At 39.1% G+C, this 12957-nt stretch overlaps 1 protein-coding gene across 4 annotated transcripts in view; it reads left to right on the forward strand.

Annotated features, from left to right (window-relative positions):
* The first annotated feature begins 785 nt into the window (after positions 1-785).
* mef2ca (myocyte enhancer factor 2ca) overlaps positions 786-12957 on the forward strand; it is a 23406-nt gene continuing 11234 nt past the window's right edge. Inside the window, exons 1-4 of one of the 4 annotated variants that reach the window (XM_068706345.1) lie at positions 786-1058; positions 3234-3320; positions 8801-8986; positions 11850-12053. In XM_068706345.1, the coding sequence (XP_068562446.1) occupies positions 8933-8986; positions 11850-12053 (258 nt within the window). In that variant the 5' untranslated portion in view covers positions 786-1058; positions 3234-3320; positions 8801-8932. Of the gene's footprint in view, positions 1059-3233; positions 3321-3444; positions 3703-6188; positions 6341-8800; positions 8987-11849; positions 12054-12957 lie in introns of those variants that run through there. The other 3 variants (XM_068706342.1, XM_068706343.1, XM_068706344.1) reach the window with 3 other exon arrangements.

Here is a 12957-nt window from a genome sequence, read left to right on the forward strand (position 1 = left end):
TGTGTGTGTGTGTGTGTGGGGGGGCTTCTGTCTGTTCCAAAGTCGAGGCTGAAAACTAAAGGTGACCGTACTGTTGCCTTCAGGACCCCTCAGCTTTGGAACGAGCTGGAGATAAGGCTTTTAAATCACTTCTTAAAACCTATTTTTTACAGAATGGCTTTTATGTGATGTCATCACTTTTCTGTTTTATTTTTAATTGTTTATTTTATTTATTTTATTTATTTCTTAGTTTATTTTTGTAGACTGTCTCACTGACCAAGTTTCACTGATATTCGATGGAGATTCGTAGATCGTGGAAGTCCACCCAGCCTCCCTCTGACAGGAGTGGACAGCTGAGTGTAATCCTCGGCCCAGCAGATGCTCCGTGACATCAGCACAGTTTGATCTCTCTCTCCCTGGATGTAATGTGTAGAGCCCACCGTCTTTGGTTCAGTAATCCTGGGCTCTTACACCGAGGCCCACCGAGGCCCTGAGTGTCAGCAACACATTTTTCTCTACCACACACACAAACACACACTGAAACACACACACACACACACACACACACACACACACACACACAGGCAGCATCTATGACACCTCCGAGCTAAATATACCGTGAGTGACAACGACAGGTGACCGGACTCCTCCACAGATTGGCCTGCTCGGACACAGGAGGTCACTGGGTATGAGTGTGTGTGTGTGTGTGTGTGTGTGTGTGTGTGTGTGTGTGTGTGTGTGTGTGTGTGTTTGTGGGACGGAGGGTGGGGGGTTGGTGGTGTTTGAGCGTTGGGGTCTGATGATTGTAGACCACCACCACTCATTGCGGACTGAGCTCAGATCCAAACGCAGCCCAGTTTCTGGGTCCCCCCCTCTTCTCTAAGCCAGCTGGTCTGGCTTAATATCACTTCTTTCTTTCTTTCTTTCTTTCTTTCTTTCTTTCTTTCTTTCTTTCACTCTCTTGTTTTTTTAAATATCCTTTCTTGTTTGATACAAGGGATCGACTGAGCAAAGAAAACAACCCGCAGCTGGAGCTGCCGGGGAACCTTCCAGGTGAAGACAGAACCGAGAAAGCTCCGGTGAGTGTAAGAGGAGGACTGATGGTGATGGATGATGCATTCAGGGAACCTGGAATATTGCTAAATATTGCTGGAGGGAAGAAGAAAACATGTTTACTAAATAGCAAAAGAATTGTGTTGAAGTCGGAGATGGAAACTGAATTAAAGCAAGAATTGTATTTTTCCTTTTCTGAGCACTTGGTGGCAGCAAAAACAAGCTGTAAACAAATTTAACTATTAAGTTGACGTGTAAAAGCTACATTATGATTGATTTTTTTTGTTATTTTTCTGGTCCCTCAACTGTTTTTGGTCTCCACCACATTCTGGGGGAATTATCTGTGTCTTTATTTACTAAATATTCACCATCTAGTCTCTGATCAACACCAATATTGATATTTAAGATAGATCAGTTAATAGTCTTTCTGTCTTTTGTCTTTCTTTGAAGATAACATAAACATTTTTAATACTTTTAAACACTTCTAATAAAATGTCACTCGTGGGAGCTCTCTGGTGGTCAAACTATGTAACGGAAAGAGAGTTTCTAGATTTTTTGTGGACGCATCCTGACGTTATTGGCTGACGTACAGTTTATAAACGCGATATCTGCAATAAGCTGATATCGATCTATAGCTCTATTTATCTGAGAACTCTGTTTTCTGCACGTTGACACTGAAAAACTGAGTTTCTGAAAATCTTTAACTCAGATTTCAGTCACCTAAAACGCCGCTTTGGGTTAAATAAAAGCCGAAAAGCTACTTTCACAATAATACATGTGTATGTGTGGACGAGGCCTGACTAATAATTATTAAAGTTTCAGACCATAAACAACAAGCTGAAAGAAGCTAAAATGCTCCGTAGAGCTGAGTGACCACTTCCACATTTTAGTCATTTCATCCACTGTTAATATACGAAAATATAGATTAATGCCGATTTAAATGTTTGAGGAAGTAGCTGGAATTACTAGATGTGTTTGTATTTATTGTATTGAAAATATATAAATAGTCATCAAATAATTGTCAAATTCATTTAAAACGTGTTTTCTGAACTTGACTTTTTTGCAATGTGACTTTAAATTGTGTGGACTCATTATTGAAGCTAAATGTATAATTTTAAATGCTCATTCTAAAAATTCTCTTTTTAAAAATATGTTTACAATTTAAGTAAAAGAACAATTGCCAAACAAATTTTCATATTAAATTTGCATAAAGCTTTCTATGCAAAATAATAGCATGGCACCCTGTTCAGATACTCTGTTCACTACCTGCTCAGGTACTCTGTTCTCTACCTGTTCAGGTACTCTGTTCACTACCTGCTCAGGCACTCTGTTCTCTACCTGTTCAGGTACTCTGTTCACTACCTGTTCAGGCACTCTGTTCACTACCTGCTCAGGTACTCTGTTCTCTACCTGCTCAGGTACTCTGTTCTCTACCTGCTCAGGTACTCTGTTCTCTACCTGCTCAGGTACTCTGTTCTCTACCTGTTCAGGTACTCTGTTCTCTACCTGTTCAGGTACTCTGTTCTCTACCTGCTCAGGTACTCTGTTCTCTACCTGTTCAGGTACTCTGTTCTCTACCTGCTCAGGTACTCTGTTCTCTACCTGTTCAGGTACTCTGTTCTCTACCTGCTCAGGTACTCTGTTCTCTACCTGTTCAGGTACTCTGTTCACTACCTGCTCAGGTACTCTTAAAATATGTATTGTCTACAGCTTCAGTTTGGGTTCCAAATGAGAATATTTGCATTTTTAAATGTTACTTGTGACTCTTATAGTCACATGTTTCACTATTGTTTGGAAACTTTAATCAGATTATTGAATGCACTTTTAGTATCGTCCACTGAGAGGCAGTGGTGAACCTGATCTCTACAGTAAATGCTGAACACTGTATTCTCAGTCTGGACACCGTTGACCTGTTGAAAACAGTTCAAATTAAAATAATTAAAATACACAAACAAACAAATTATGTGTTTCTCACCAATTCACTTTTATTGGACTTTTTCTTCAGGCTTTTTTTCTCACAAAAAAACTCTTGATTATTTTCTTCTATTTCCTTTGTGTGTGTGTGTGTGTGTGTGTGTGTGTGTGTGTGTGTGTCTTCTGCGTGTGCGTGTGTGTGTGTGTGTGTGTGTGTGTGTGTGTGTGTGTGTGTGTGTGTGTGTGTGTGTTTTATGATGATGATGATACCGCCTCCCGACGTCCAGGTGCTTGCTGAGGAGCCTTAGAAGCGCGCGTGCTGCACGAGACTGAACCGCTGGACGGAGACACGCAGAGAAAAGTCACGCGGAGAGGTGAGCTTCAATCTGTGTGTGTGTGTGTGTGTGTGTGTGTGTGTGTGTGCGTGCGTGCGTGCGTGCGTGCGTGCGTGCGTGTGTGTGTGTATGTGTGACAACAGGAAACACACTGCGGATCCTCTCCTCCCAGTCAGACCGAGAAGTCTTCAGAAGAAGCTCTTTGTGTCTCGGGAGAACTTCGCTCTCTCTCCGCTCCGTGTGTTTCCTTTTCACGGGTCGGTTTTGTAGTATATCAGCCCGGAGCTGGAGCTCTGTTCACGGGCTTGGTGCGGAGCCGCGGACTGGTCCACTAGAGCCGGCTGGAGGCTGGTGGAGACAGTCCGAACTTTTAGTGTGGCGGTGCCATGTGAGGAATAAAAGGACGTTACAGCAACACTTGGTAAGAATGAAACTCATGTTTCTCCTCTGAGATGTTTCTGGGAGGACACTTCATCATTTTTATTATTATTATTATTATTATTATTATTATTATTATTAGAATTATTGTTAGAATACAATTTCATCCCCATACAGCATTTTCGTCGTTTTTCAGTGTACCAGTCATATCGACATTTAAAAGGAGTTTGAGGACAATTCAACCGTTCAGGGCTGAATTTAACATCTTTGGGGCCCCTTGTGCCTCCAGATATGTCTCCTGCATGTGGATAGTTTTACATTATTTGAGTAACAGCAGTGACTTTAAGACAAAACAATGCAGAAATGTAACAATTTGAGACCTGTACAAACAATAACATGATCAAAATGTAATAGATTATAATTAAAAGCTACAATAACAGTAATAGTTGTATAACAGCAGGGAATAAACTGTAGATTTAAAATTGTTTTTAAAAGCAAAAATACCAAAGATTTAGTGACTGCAGCTTCAGTTTTGGTGCTAAATGTGAATATTTGCATTTTAAAACGTAAAAGACACTTTTATTAATATTATTTATATATATAGATTCTCTGGAGCACCTCTCTTGAGCTTTAAGCCCCCGTCAGACTGGATGTGTGTGTCGTGTGTGTTTGTGAGATATTTAACATTATTTTAGTAACAGCAGGACATTTCTGTTCCATTAAATGAAAGAGCGACGTTCTTTTATTTTTAAGTTGGTCTTTGAGCTGCTGAATATAAAGTATCCTAAATGCCAGAAATGTGACAGAATGAAACACGTTATAATATGATGACAGAAGAAATGAAAGCCATCAGGAGATCCTGTAAAATCTCATCAAATATGCTGCAAGCCACGTTTTCTTAGCCTGTATTTCTTTATATTGTGACTCTTTGGCTCCATTAAAAACATGCTGACTTAGTTATCAGCAGCTCCTGTTTGAAGTTTACTTATATATACAACTATCACTGGATTACTTTAAAAGTGTAGTAAAGTTAAAGATTCTCAGGCCAGTTGTGAACCACGTATCATCTGAGACTGAATCTGCGTTTATCCTGCAGAGAATGAACCCTGTACAGACGTTTGTGACTGTGACGTCATCACGTGTGCTGAGCATGTGGTGTGAGAGTCGCTTAGAACTAAACCTCAGACCTCAGATCATCTTACTCTACTCTTCAGCCCGTGTTTATCTGTTTCTTTAAGTTGATCCTGAAACACTTTGAACTTTGTTGACCCAGCGCTGCGTCCTCACATCTCAGACGTACAAACACAAGACTCACATCTTTTTACAGCTTCAGGTGTTTGGGAATCAGATGTTAGCCTTGGGGGGGAGGATTCTGTGTTTACGGTCGTATAATCTAGAAAATGCTGATGTGTTGGGACCACAGAAGAAGACGGATGGTTGGAGCTTCTCCTTTTAATGCACTTCATGCTCTTAAAAGGCTGCAGGACGGTTTCCAACACGATACGTTTTGTAGAACTTCTCCCATCTTCTGGGTTCCGGGTTTAGTTTGAGACGTCCTAAGACGATCCTGAAGATCGATATTGGAGCAAACAAGGACATATTTCATATAAAACCACAAGTCCACTGATTGTTTCTGTAGTTCCAGCAGCTCCAACAGAGTGAGACGTCGTCTTCTCGATGGCAGATCGCGTCACAAAAGGCTGCATGATATGGGAAAAAAACTGCCATATTTATTGCGATATTAAATAAAAAACAGGAATATTCATCCTAAACTTTGTAAGCCTTAAAAGTCACACCCTCAAAGCGTGCACATCCAACGTTTTGTAACGACGAGGACGTTTACTGGTGAAGAACATGGAGAATAAACGTGCACGCTGGATAAAAAGATCCAAACGTTTCATCATCTCGACTCCTTTCATGGCTCAAGTCTTTACCTGAAGTGTAACCGAGGTTTGAGTCCACGGCCTCAAAGGAAGCTCACGGTCCAAGCTGCGAATAAAAATGCTTTAATGCTAGCTGTTCCCCTCTGTTTCCAGTCTTTATGCTAAGCTAAGTTAGCCAGCTGAAGGCGGTAGCTTCAATTTTTTCAAGCAGCTTAACTCTCGTCAGGAAAGCAATGTTTTATTATGCTTATTCATAATATATATCCAACCACTCAATCTGATTATATCGTATTTTTAGCGTTTACTTATTTATTATACCTTCACTGTCTGACTATTACTGTACACTTGTTTTGTTTTCTACTGATTGTCCACTTTGCTGCTGTAATCCTGCAAATGTCCCCGCTGTGGGACTAATAAAGTATAAACTTATAACTTAAGTTGAGCTTCAGTTACAAATAAAAAGAAATATATTTCTAAAATTGAGTTAATCTCCAGACAATAAAAAGACTAAACATCGGGCGTCATTCCAGCTCCTTTCTGTTAGAAACCATGAAGGGGAGCCTGGACCCCCCCCCCCCCCCCCCCCCCCCCCCACACACACACACACACACACACACACACACAGACATGCAGCGTCCTGCCAAGGAAAACAAGGGCACTGCCACATGTCCCCGTTAGCTCTCTGCTGTGCAGACTCACAAAACCTGAAGAAAGTACCTGACGAGTCTTTGAGCGAGGAGAAGAGAGAGGGAGCAGCTGAGGACGGCTGGTTTCTCTGCGTGTTGTTGTGTTTCGGGGGTAAAAAGTTCATCCTTTTCTTATTTCTGGAGCTTTACACTGAGTCTATAAATAGACGGGAGGTTTGTCGAGTCGAGTGGAGATTTGCTGTCATCCTGGAAAAGATCAAGCGTTAAACTCTACAGACATTTTCATTGTTTTATGTAATAATCTCCTTCCTCAAACGTCTCACGTCTCTGTTCGGTCTAAAATTCCCCTTTTTTTTTGTTGAGTGTGTTCTAAATTTAAACCTGCTTCTGTTTCTTTCTTTTTTTTTTCTGAAGCAACGTATTAAATCACCGTCAGCGTGACTCAGACTTCAGATATTCGTGTGACGTTGTTCTCCGGCCTCAAAGTGTTTATCGAAGTGTTCATCAAAGAAGCTCTGTGTTCATGTTCACACATTCTCTAATGTAGAAAACCAGTCCATTGATCTGCTGCTTATTTTCTGGACTAATCAATTTGTTTTCTCGTCTAAAATGTCAGAAGAAACGTGAAGAATGCTCAAAAAAGTCTGAATCAATTTATGATCATTTGAAACATTTAAAAAGCTGGAAAAAGAGAATAATTAGACTTTTTGCTTCTTTAATTAATCGATTGAGTCGATTGACGAACCAATTAACAGAATATTACATTTAAAACTGAAAAAAATGGCTTCATTAGGATCAGTTTACTGTTGGTTTTGTTCTTCTCATGGCATGTGTTGATAATAAGAATGTAGATTATGTTTTGATGTCACTTACTTTAGTTCAGGTTCCTTCGTTGTTCCCTCAGTTTTGTTTGAAGGTATCAACAGCAAATATTACATTCCCATTCAGCTAAACTACATTATCAATTAAGTTTAGAGGGACTACTTGGTTTACCAAAACTGGTTATGTTGAGTAAAAGATTACGTTTAGACTTAAAGTATGTTTGGTGCGTAACTTTTAACGTAAAGTTAAAATACGTCGACGTTGAATTATGGTCTCAGATGGGACACGAACCTCGGTTTCTTGAGTGAAAGTCCTGCGTTTGTTTTTAAACAAAACAAACATAATCCGGGATAAAATACATTTCCTTCTAAACGTAATTCACAATTCAGTTTTTGTTGTGTGGGGACGTGATTTTTAGAAGACCAGGCTGTTTAATGAGACTCATTGGCTACTTGTTGGTAGCATTGTTAGCTAGTTTTGAAGCAATTTGAATCCCACTAAGAAAACTTATTTATACATGTTTTTATTTATTTATATTTAAGGAAATTAGATGTGCCATAGTTTACAGAAAGGCAATTACAGAATGTCAATAAAAAATTAGGTTTGTTTGGTTCGTTCAAGAGGAACTCAATTGATCATTCTGTAATTTTTCAAGCAAATAATAACCCAAAATGTGAAGTTCCAGCCTCTCAGATGTGAGGACTTTCTGTTTTTCCTGCTTTTACGTCACAGTTAACCGAATATTTTTGGGGTTTTTTGGACTTTTGGTTGAACAAAACAAGACTTTTATGACTCTGACTCAGGACAACAGACCAAATAATCTGTCATCTGTTTCTGCCTTTAGTTTGATATGATGAAAGTCTTCATAACTTTAATCAGGGCCGCCGCCTCCTGGTCTTCATCTTTCTCTTCGCAGAGAGCTGCCAAGAAAACCTGCCCTCTGTGTGTGTGAGTGTGTGAGTGAGTGTATGTGTGTGTGTGGGTGTGTGTGTGAACATCCAGTTAACTCGGTGACCCGAGCTCTTAAGCTCCGCTTCAGGAGCAGAACACGGGTCACATGGCGCTCGCACACACACAGGTCGGCCTTTAATCTGGTTTTTCTTCTGAGGAACAACAGATGTGTTGACTGCTAATAACAGAACTTCCTCACAGTGTTAAAAGGCTGAAGAGCTTTATTGTGGCAGGTCAGGGTCAGAGGTAAAGGGTCAGTTATGTACCGTTGCTTCAACATGTACATTCATGCACACATGATGATGTTTCAGCAATGTTTCTGGTTTTATTGCAACTTTTGGACAGTTATGGAAAATTAATCACTTCATTTGGAGGTTAAAATTAAAAGCTGAATAGATAAACTGTGGATGTCAACGACTAAGAGATGGCTCATTGGACCACGGACCGTAAATAAGAAGTGGACGTATACTTGTGGTGACATCACCGCCGTATGAAGCCTCGACCTCTACATTTTGGCCGTCGCCATCTTGGTTTCTTTGCAACAAGAAGTGACAACCGAAAGTTGAATAAGACAAAAAACAACATGAAGTGAAGACGCACTGTGAAATGTGTTTTTCTGAAAAAACCTCCAGATGTTTTTTTGTGACAGAGCCGAAATCATCACTCTTAATTATTTGCATTCTGACTGACTGGTGGTTTCACTTCCCCCCCCCCCCCAGAGGAAGCCGGTGTGTGTGTGTGTGTGTGTGTGTGTGTGTGTGTGTGTGTGTGCGTGTGTTTGACTGGGATTGATGCATTTAACACTAATGTTTATGTTTTGTTTGTTTCTTTTTTAAAGGAGACATTTTTGGGATTGAAAAGTGTAAAAACTGTGAGGACTTTGAAGTCGAACAAAAGAACCAGAGAAGAAGAAGAAGAAGAAGACGTTTGTGAAGAAGAAGAAGGACAAACAAACAAATAAAAAGCCACGATGGGGAGGAAAAAGATTCAGATAGCTCGGATTATGGACGAACGAAACCGACACGTAAGTAAATAAGTAAAGAGAAAAGACTCTTCACGTGTTGATCTCGTCTCTGAATCTTTGGACACATATCTATGACACGCTCTGAAATATTACATTTAGTAAAAATGTTACCGAAATCGCAATTTGGCACACGACAGTTTTCAAATCGCAGGAGGCTCAATATTTGTAAAGTATGTGTCCAAATATTATTTTAAATTAAATATCATGGTGCTGCAGAGACGTTCTGGTCTAATCTATTTTAATGAAAATGAGATTGATGATGTGTAAATTATCTTACAACCACAAAAATAACTAGAAGTGCTCCACCAAACACCGTTTCCACAAATGAAAATGCCTGTATCCACCTCGTGATTCGGATCAGCTCCATATTGGAATGGGTTCTTCCTCGGTCTGTGCTGCACTCCTCCACCAACTTTAATGAGACTCAGACCAGACTCAGACCCTTCAGTAATGCTGCTGAGAAACGGACAAACAGAAACTGAAAACACAACCTCCTAGGCGCAAGTAATGAGACCAGTTTTATCCTTTTTTTTAAAATAAAATAGTTTGATTCGTAGCTCATTAATTTATTCTTTAAAGTGAAGATGCAGCCAGAAAGACAACATCAAACTCTCATCTATCGTCTGTTCTGTTCCTTAAACCTTTTAACTGACATGTCCTTTTTTTTAACAATGTGTCCAAATGACATAAATCCACAAACACGACAGGACTCGCTGTACTTCCTCAAACTGGTGATGTCATGTGATCCTCACAAGAGGAGTTGACAAACTGAGTAATGAGAGCTTATTGTCAATGAACACACACACACTCACTCATAAGTCTTATCTGGGGGGGGGGGGTGTTCCTCTCTTCCTGTTTTGACAGGAAATGGAGGCACATATGCTTCCTGACCCCCCCTCCCAACCTCGTCACTGAACTGTATGATGCTGTACGTATGTATATTTCTGTGTGTGTAGTTTTATCTTCAAAGGACTTTGTTTATAGGTTTGAGCTCATTTTTACTACAACTTTATTTTCATAGCTCTGGTTATAATAACATTATACTTTTGCAAGTTAATTGCGGACATATTGGAACAATATCACTAAAAATAGGTCCGACAAACAAACAAGCCATCAGAGAATCGGTTTGGAATCAAACTTTTAAGGCTAATTAAACATATTTAGCAGAGAAAATAAAAGGTGAAAAGTAAGATTTAGTTGTAAACATCCACCACGGACCGACTACTTTAACTTTGACCTACAACTTATGAGCAATGAGGAATTATTATTACTAACAATCATTTTTAAGTTTGACCTTTCAAAATAAAAGGAACCAACACAGAAATACAGCAGCAGCCCATTGGTTTCCATTCTGTTCCAGTCAAGTATTGAAAATCAATTAGCGGGCTCTTGAAACTTTCATGAGATGTGTAATCCATCACGGTGAACATCAAGTGTGCATTTACTTTCATTATTCATGTGCGGTGATGCAGTTTGAGTGCAGATTGATTTTTAAACCGTCTGCACTGCGTCACTTCATGTTTGTACTGAAGTGAAATGAACGGATGGAAGAAAACAAAACACACCCGAGTTTAAAGAAACTGGTCCTGAGAGTCGACAGTGATGCTAGCAGCTCTGTGAGACTGTATTTAGGCTATGCTAAATGCTAACATGCTGATGTTTAGCAGGTCATAGTTCAGCAAGTTAGCATGCTAACATTAGCTAAATATCAGTAAACACAAAGAACAGTATTGGAATAAACATTATGTTGATGATGGCGCTCTAAAAGTCACAGAATATTAGTAATATGTAATAGGATATAAGTCAAAGTTGTAACAGTTCATCCTGAGGGGAACATGAATGTCTGCACCAAAATTCATGACAGTAAGTTCTATAATTGTTGAAGTTTAAAAACCATAAATGTGGTCAGAGGAAAAGTTTAGAGGATCACAGAAGATGTAGACTTCATCCTCTTGGGAACAAGAACATCTGTCCCACATTTCATGGAAATACATTCAATAATCGTTGAAATTTTAAGTCAGTAGACTGCATCCTCTGGTGACCATGAATGTCAAAATGTCATGGCAATCCATTCAATAGTTGTTGAGATATTTCCGTTGGAACCGCACATGTGGACCTTATATTTGCACAACAGGAACAGTCAGAGGATCACCAAAGTCAGCAGGTTTCATCCTCTGGGAAACATGAACATCCGACCCAAATTTAAAAAATTTCAGTTATTGTTGAAATATAATAATAATAAAAGTCAGTAGGATTCATCCTTTGGGGACCGTCAATGTCACAATGTCATGGAAATCCATCCTGTAATGTTGTCATATTTCTCTATGAACCACACATCAACCTCGTAGTGGAGCTAGAGGAACAGCCAGAGGATCCCCAAAGTCAGTAGGTGTCATCCTCTGGGGAACATGAACATCTGTCCTACATTTCATGACAATACATTCAATAATTGTTGAGATAGTCTGCTTAAAGCCATAAATATGGTAGATGAAAAGTCAGAGGATCAGCAGGCTTCATCATCTGGGGAACATGAGTGTTTGTACCAAATTTCATGACAATACATTGAAGAATTGTCAAAATATTCCCTTCAAAGCTATAAATGTGATGGAGGAAGAGTCAGAGCATCACCTAAATCGGTATGATTCATCCTCTGGGGAACATGACTGTCAATCATCCAACAGTTGCTGTGTAATTTTAATGAAACAACAGCATTAGAATAGTTTATTAAACATGCAATATTAATGTTGTGGTCTTCTTTTAAAAGCAGATATTAATGCTCCAGAATGTCCCTGTTTTAATCTGATCTAAATCCACAAATAAAGACGTTTTATTTAATTTAGTTTCCTCCGTTCTTGGTCCCCAGGTGACGTTCACCAAGCGTAAGTTCGGCCTGATGAAGAAAGCCTACGAGCTGAGCGTGTTGTGCGACTGTGAGATTGCCCTCATCATCTTCAACAGCACCAACAAGCTGTTCCAGTATGCCAGCACTGACATGGACAAAGTACTGCTGAAGTACACCGAGTACAACGAGCCGCATGAAAGCCGGACCAACTCCGACATCGTGGACGTGAGTAACACACACACACACACACACACACACACACACACACACACACACACACACACACACACAGTCGATTAATTGATTGGTCGATCAGCGGGGAAAGAAAAGGTAATTTTTTAAAAAGCAAAATGGCCAAAATGATTCTGGTTCCAGCTTTTTTTTCAGTTTTTTCCATGTTGTTTTGTTGTTGTTGTATTTTATAAATACTAGTCTACTAATTGATTTGATCAATCAACAAATCAATTTATTGAGTTATTCAGATTATTGATTAGTGGTTTGCAATTTTGCAACATTCATCAGTTCCAGCTTCTCTGTTGTGAGAATTGTCTTGTGACAATAAATTGAATATCTTTTAGGTTTTTCGACTGTTGGACATTTCAAGACATCACATATTAAAAATTTATTTTGATTAATTAATTAAAATGTATATAATAAATAAATAAAATGGACGTTTTTTTCACCATTTTCAAACATATTGATAGACAAAACAATTCAATATTAATATTTAATGTAGATATTTGCTGGTTTTATCCATGGTCTTTGAGTATAGACTGAATATATTTCGGTTTCAGAGTGTTGGTTTGATAAAATAAGACTTTAAAGACATTACATTGTTTATATAATGATTATAATGGACATTTTTTTACTATTTTCAACCATTTTTATAGTCAAAGCAGTTAAATATTAATATTAAACGTTTTCTTCATGTTGTTTGAGTGTAAACTGAATATCTTTGGCTTTTAAACCAGACGTCAGCTTGGACTCTGTGATTGTGATTATTTTTTTTTTCATAAAGAAAGCAGCGATTAGCCGCCAAGCTAACTGGCTGTGTGTGACAGTGTGTGTGTGTGTGTGTGTGTGTGTGTGTGTGTGTGTGTGTGTGTGTGTGTGTGGTCTGACCCTCGTT

This window comes from Cebidichthys violaceus, unplaced genomic scaffold, assembly GCF_023349555.1.
Source record: "Cebidichthys violaceus isolate CVI_PGR_0920_01 unplaced genomic scaffold, fCebVio1.0.p SCAF_12, whole genome shotgun sequence".
NCBI lineage: Eukaryota > Metazoa > Chordata > Actinopteri > Perciformes > Stichaeidae > Cebidichthys > Cebidichthys violaceus.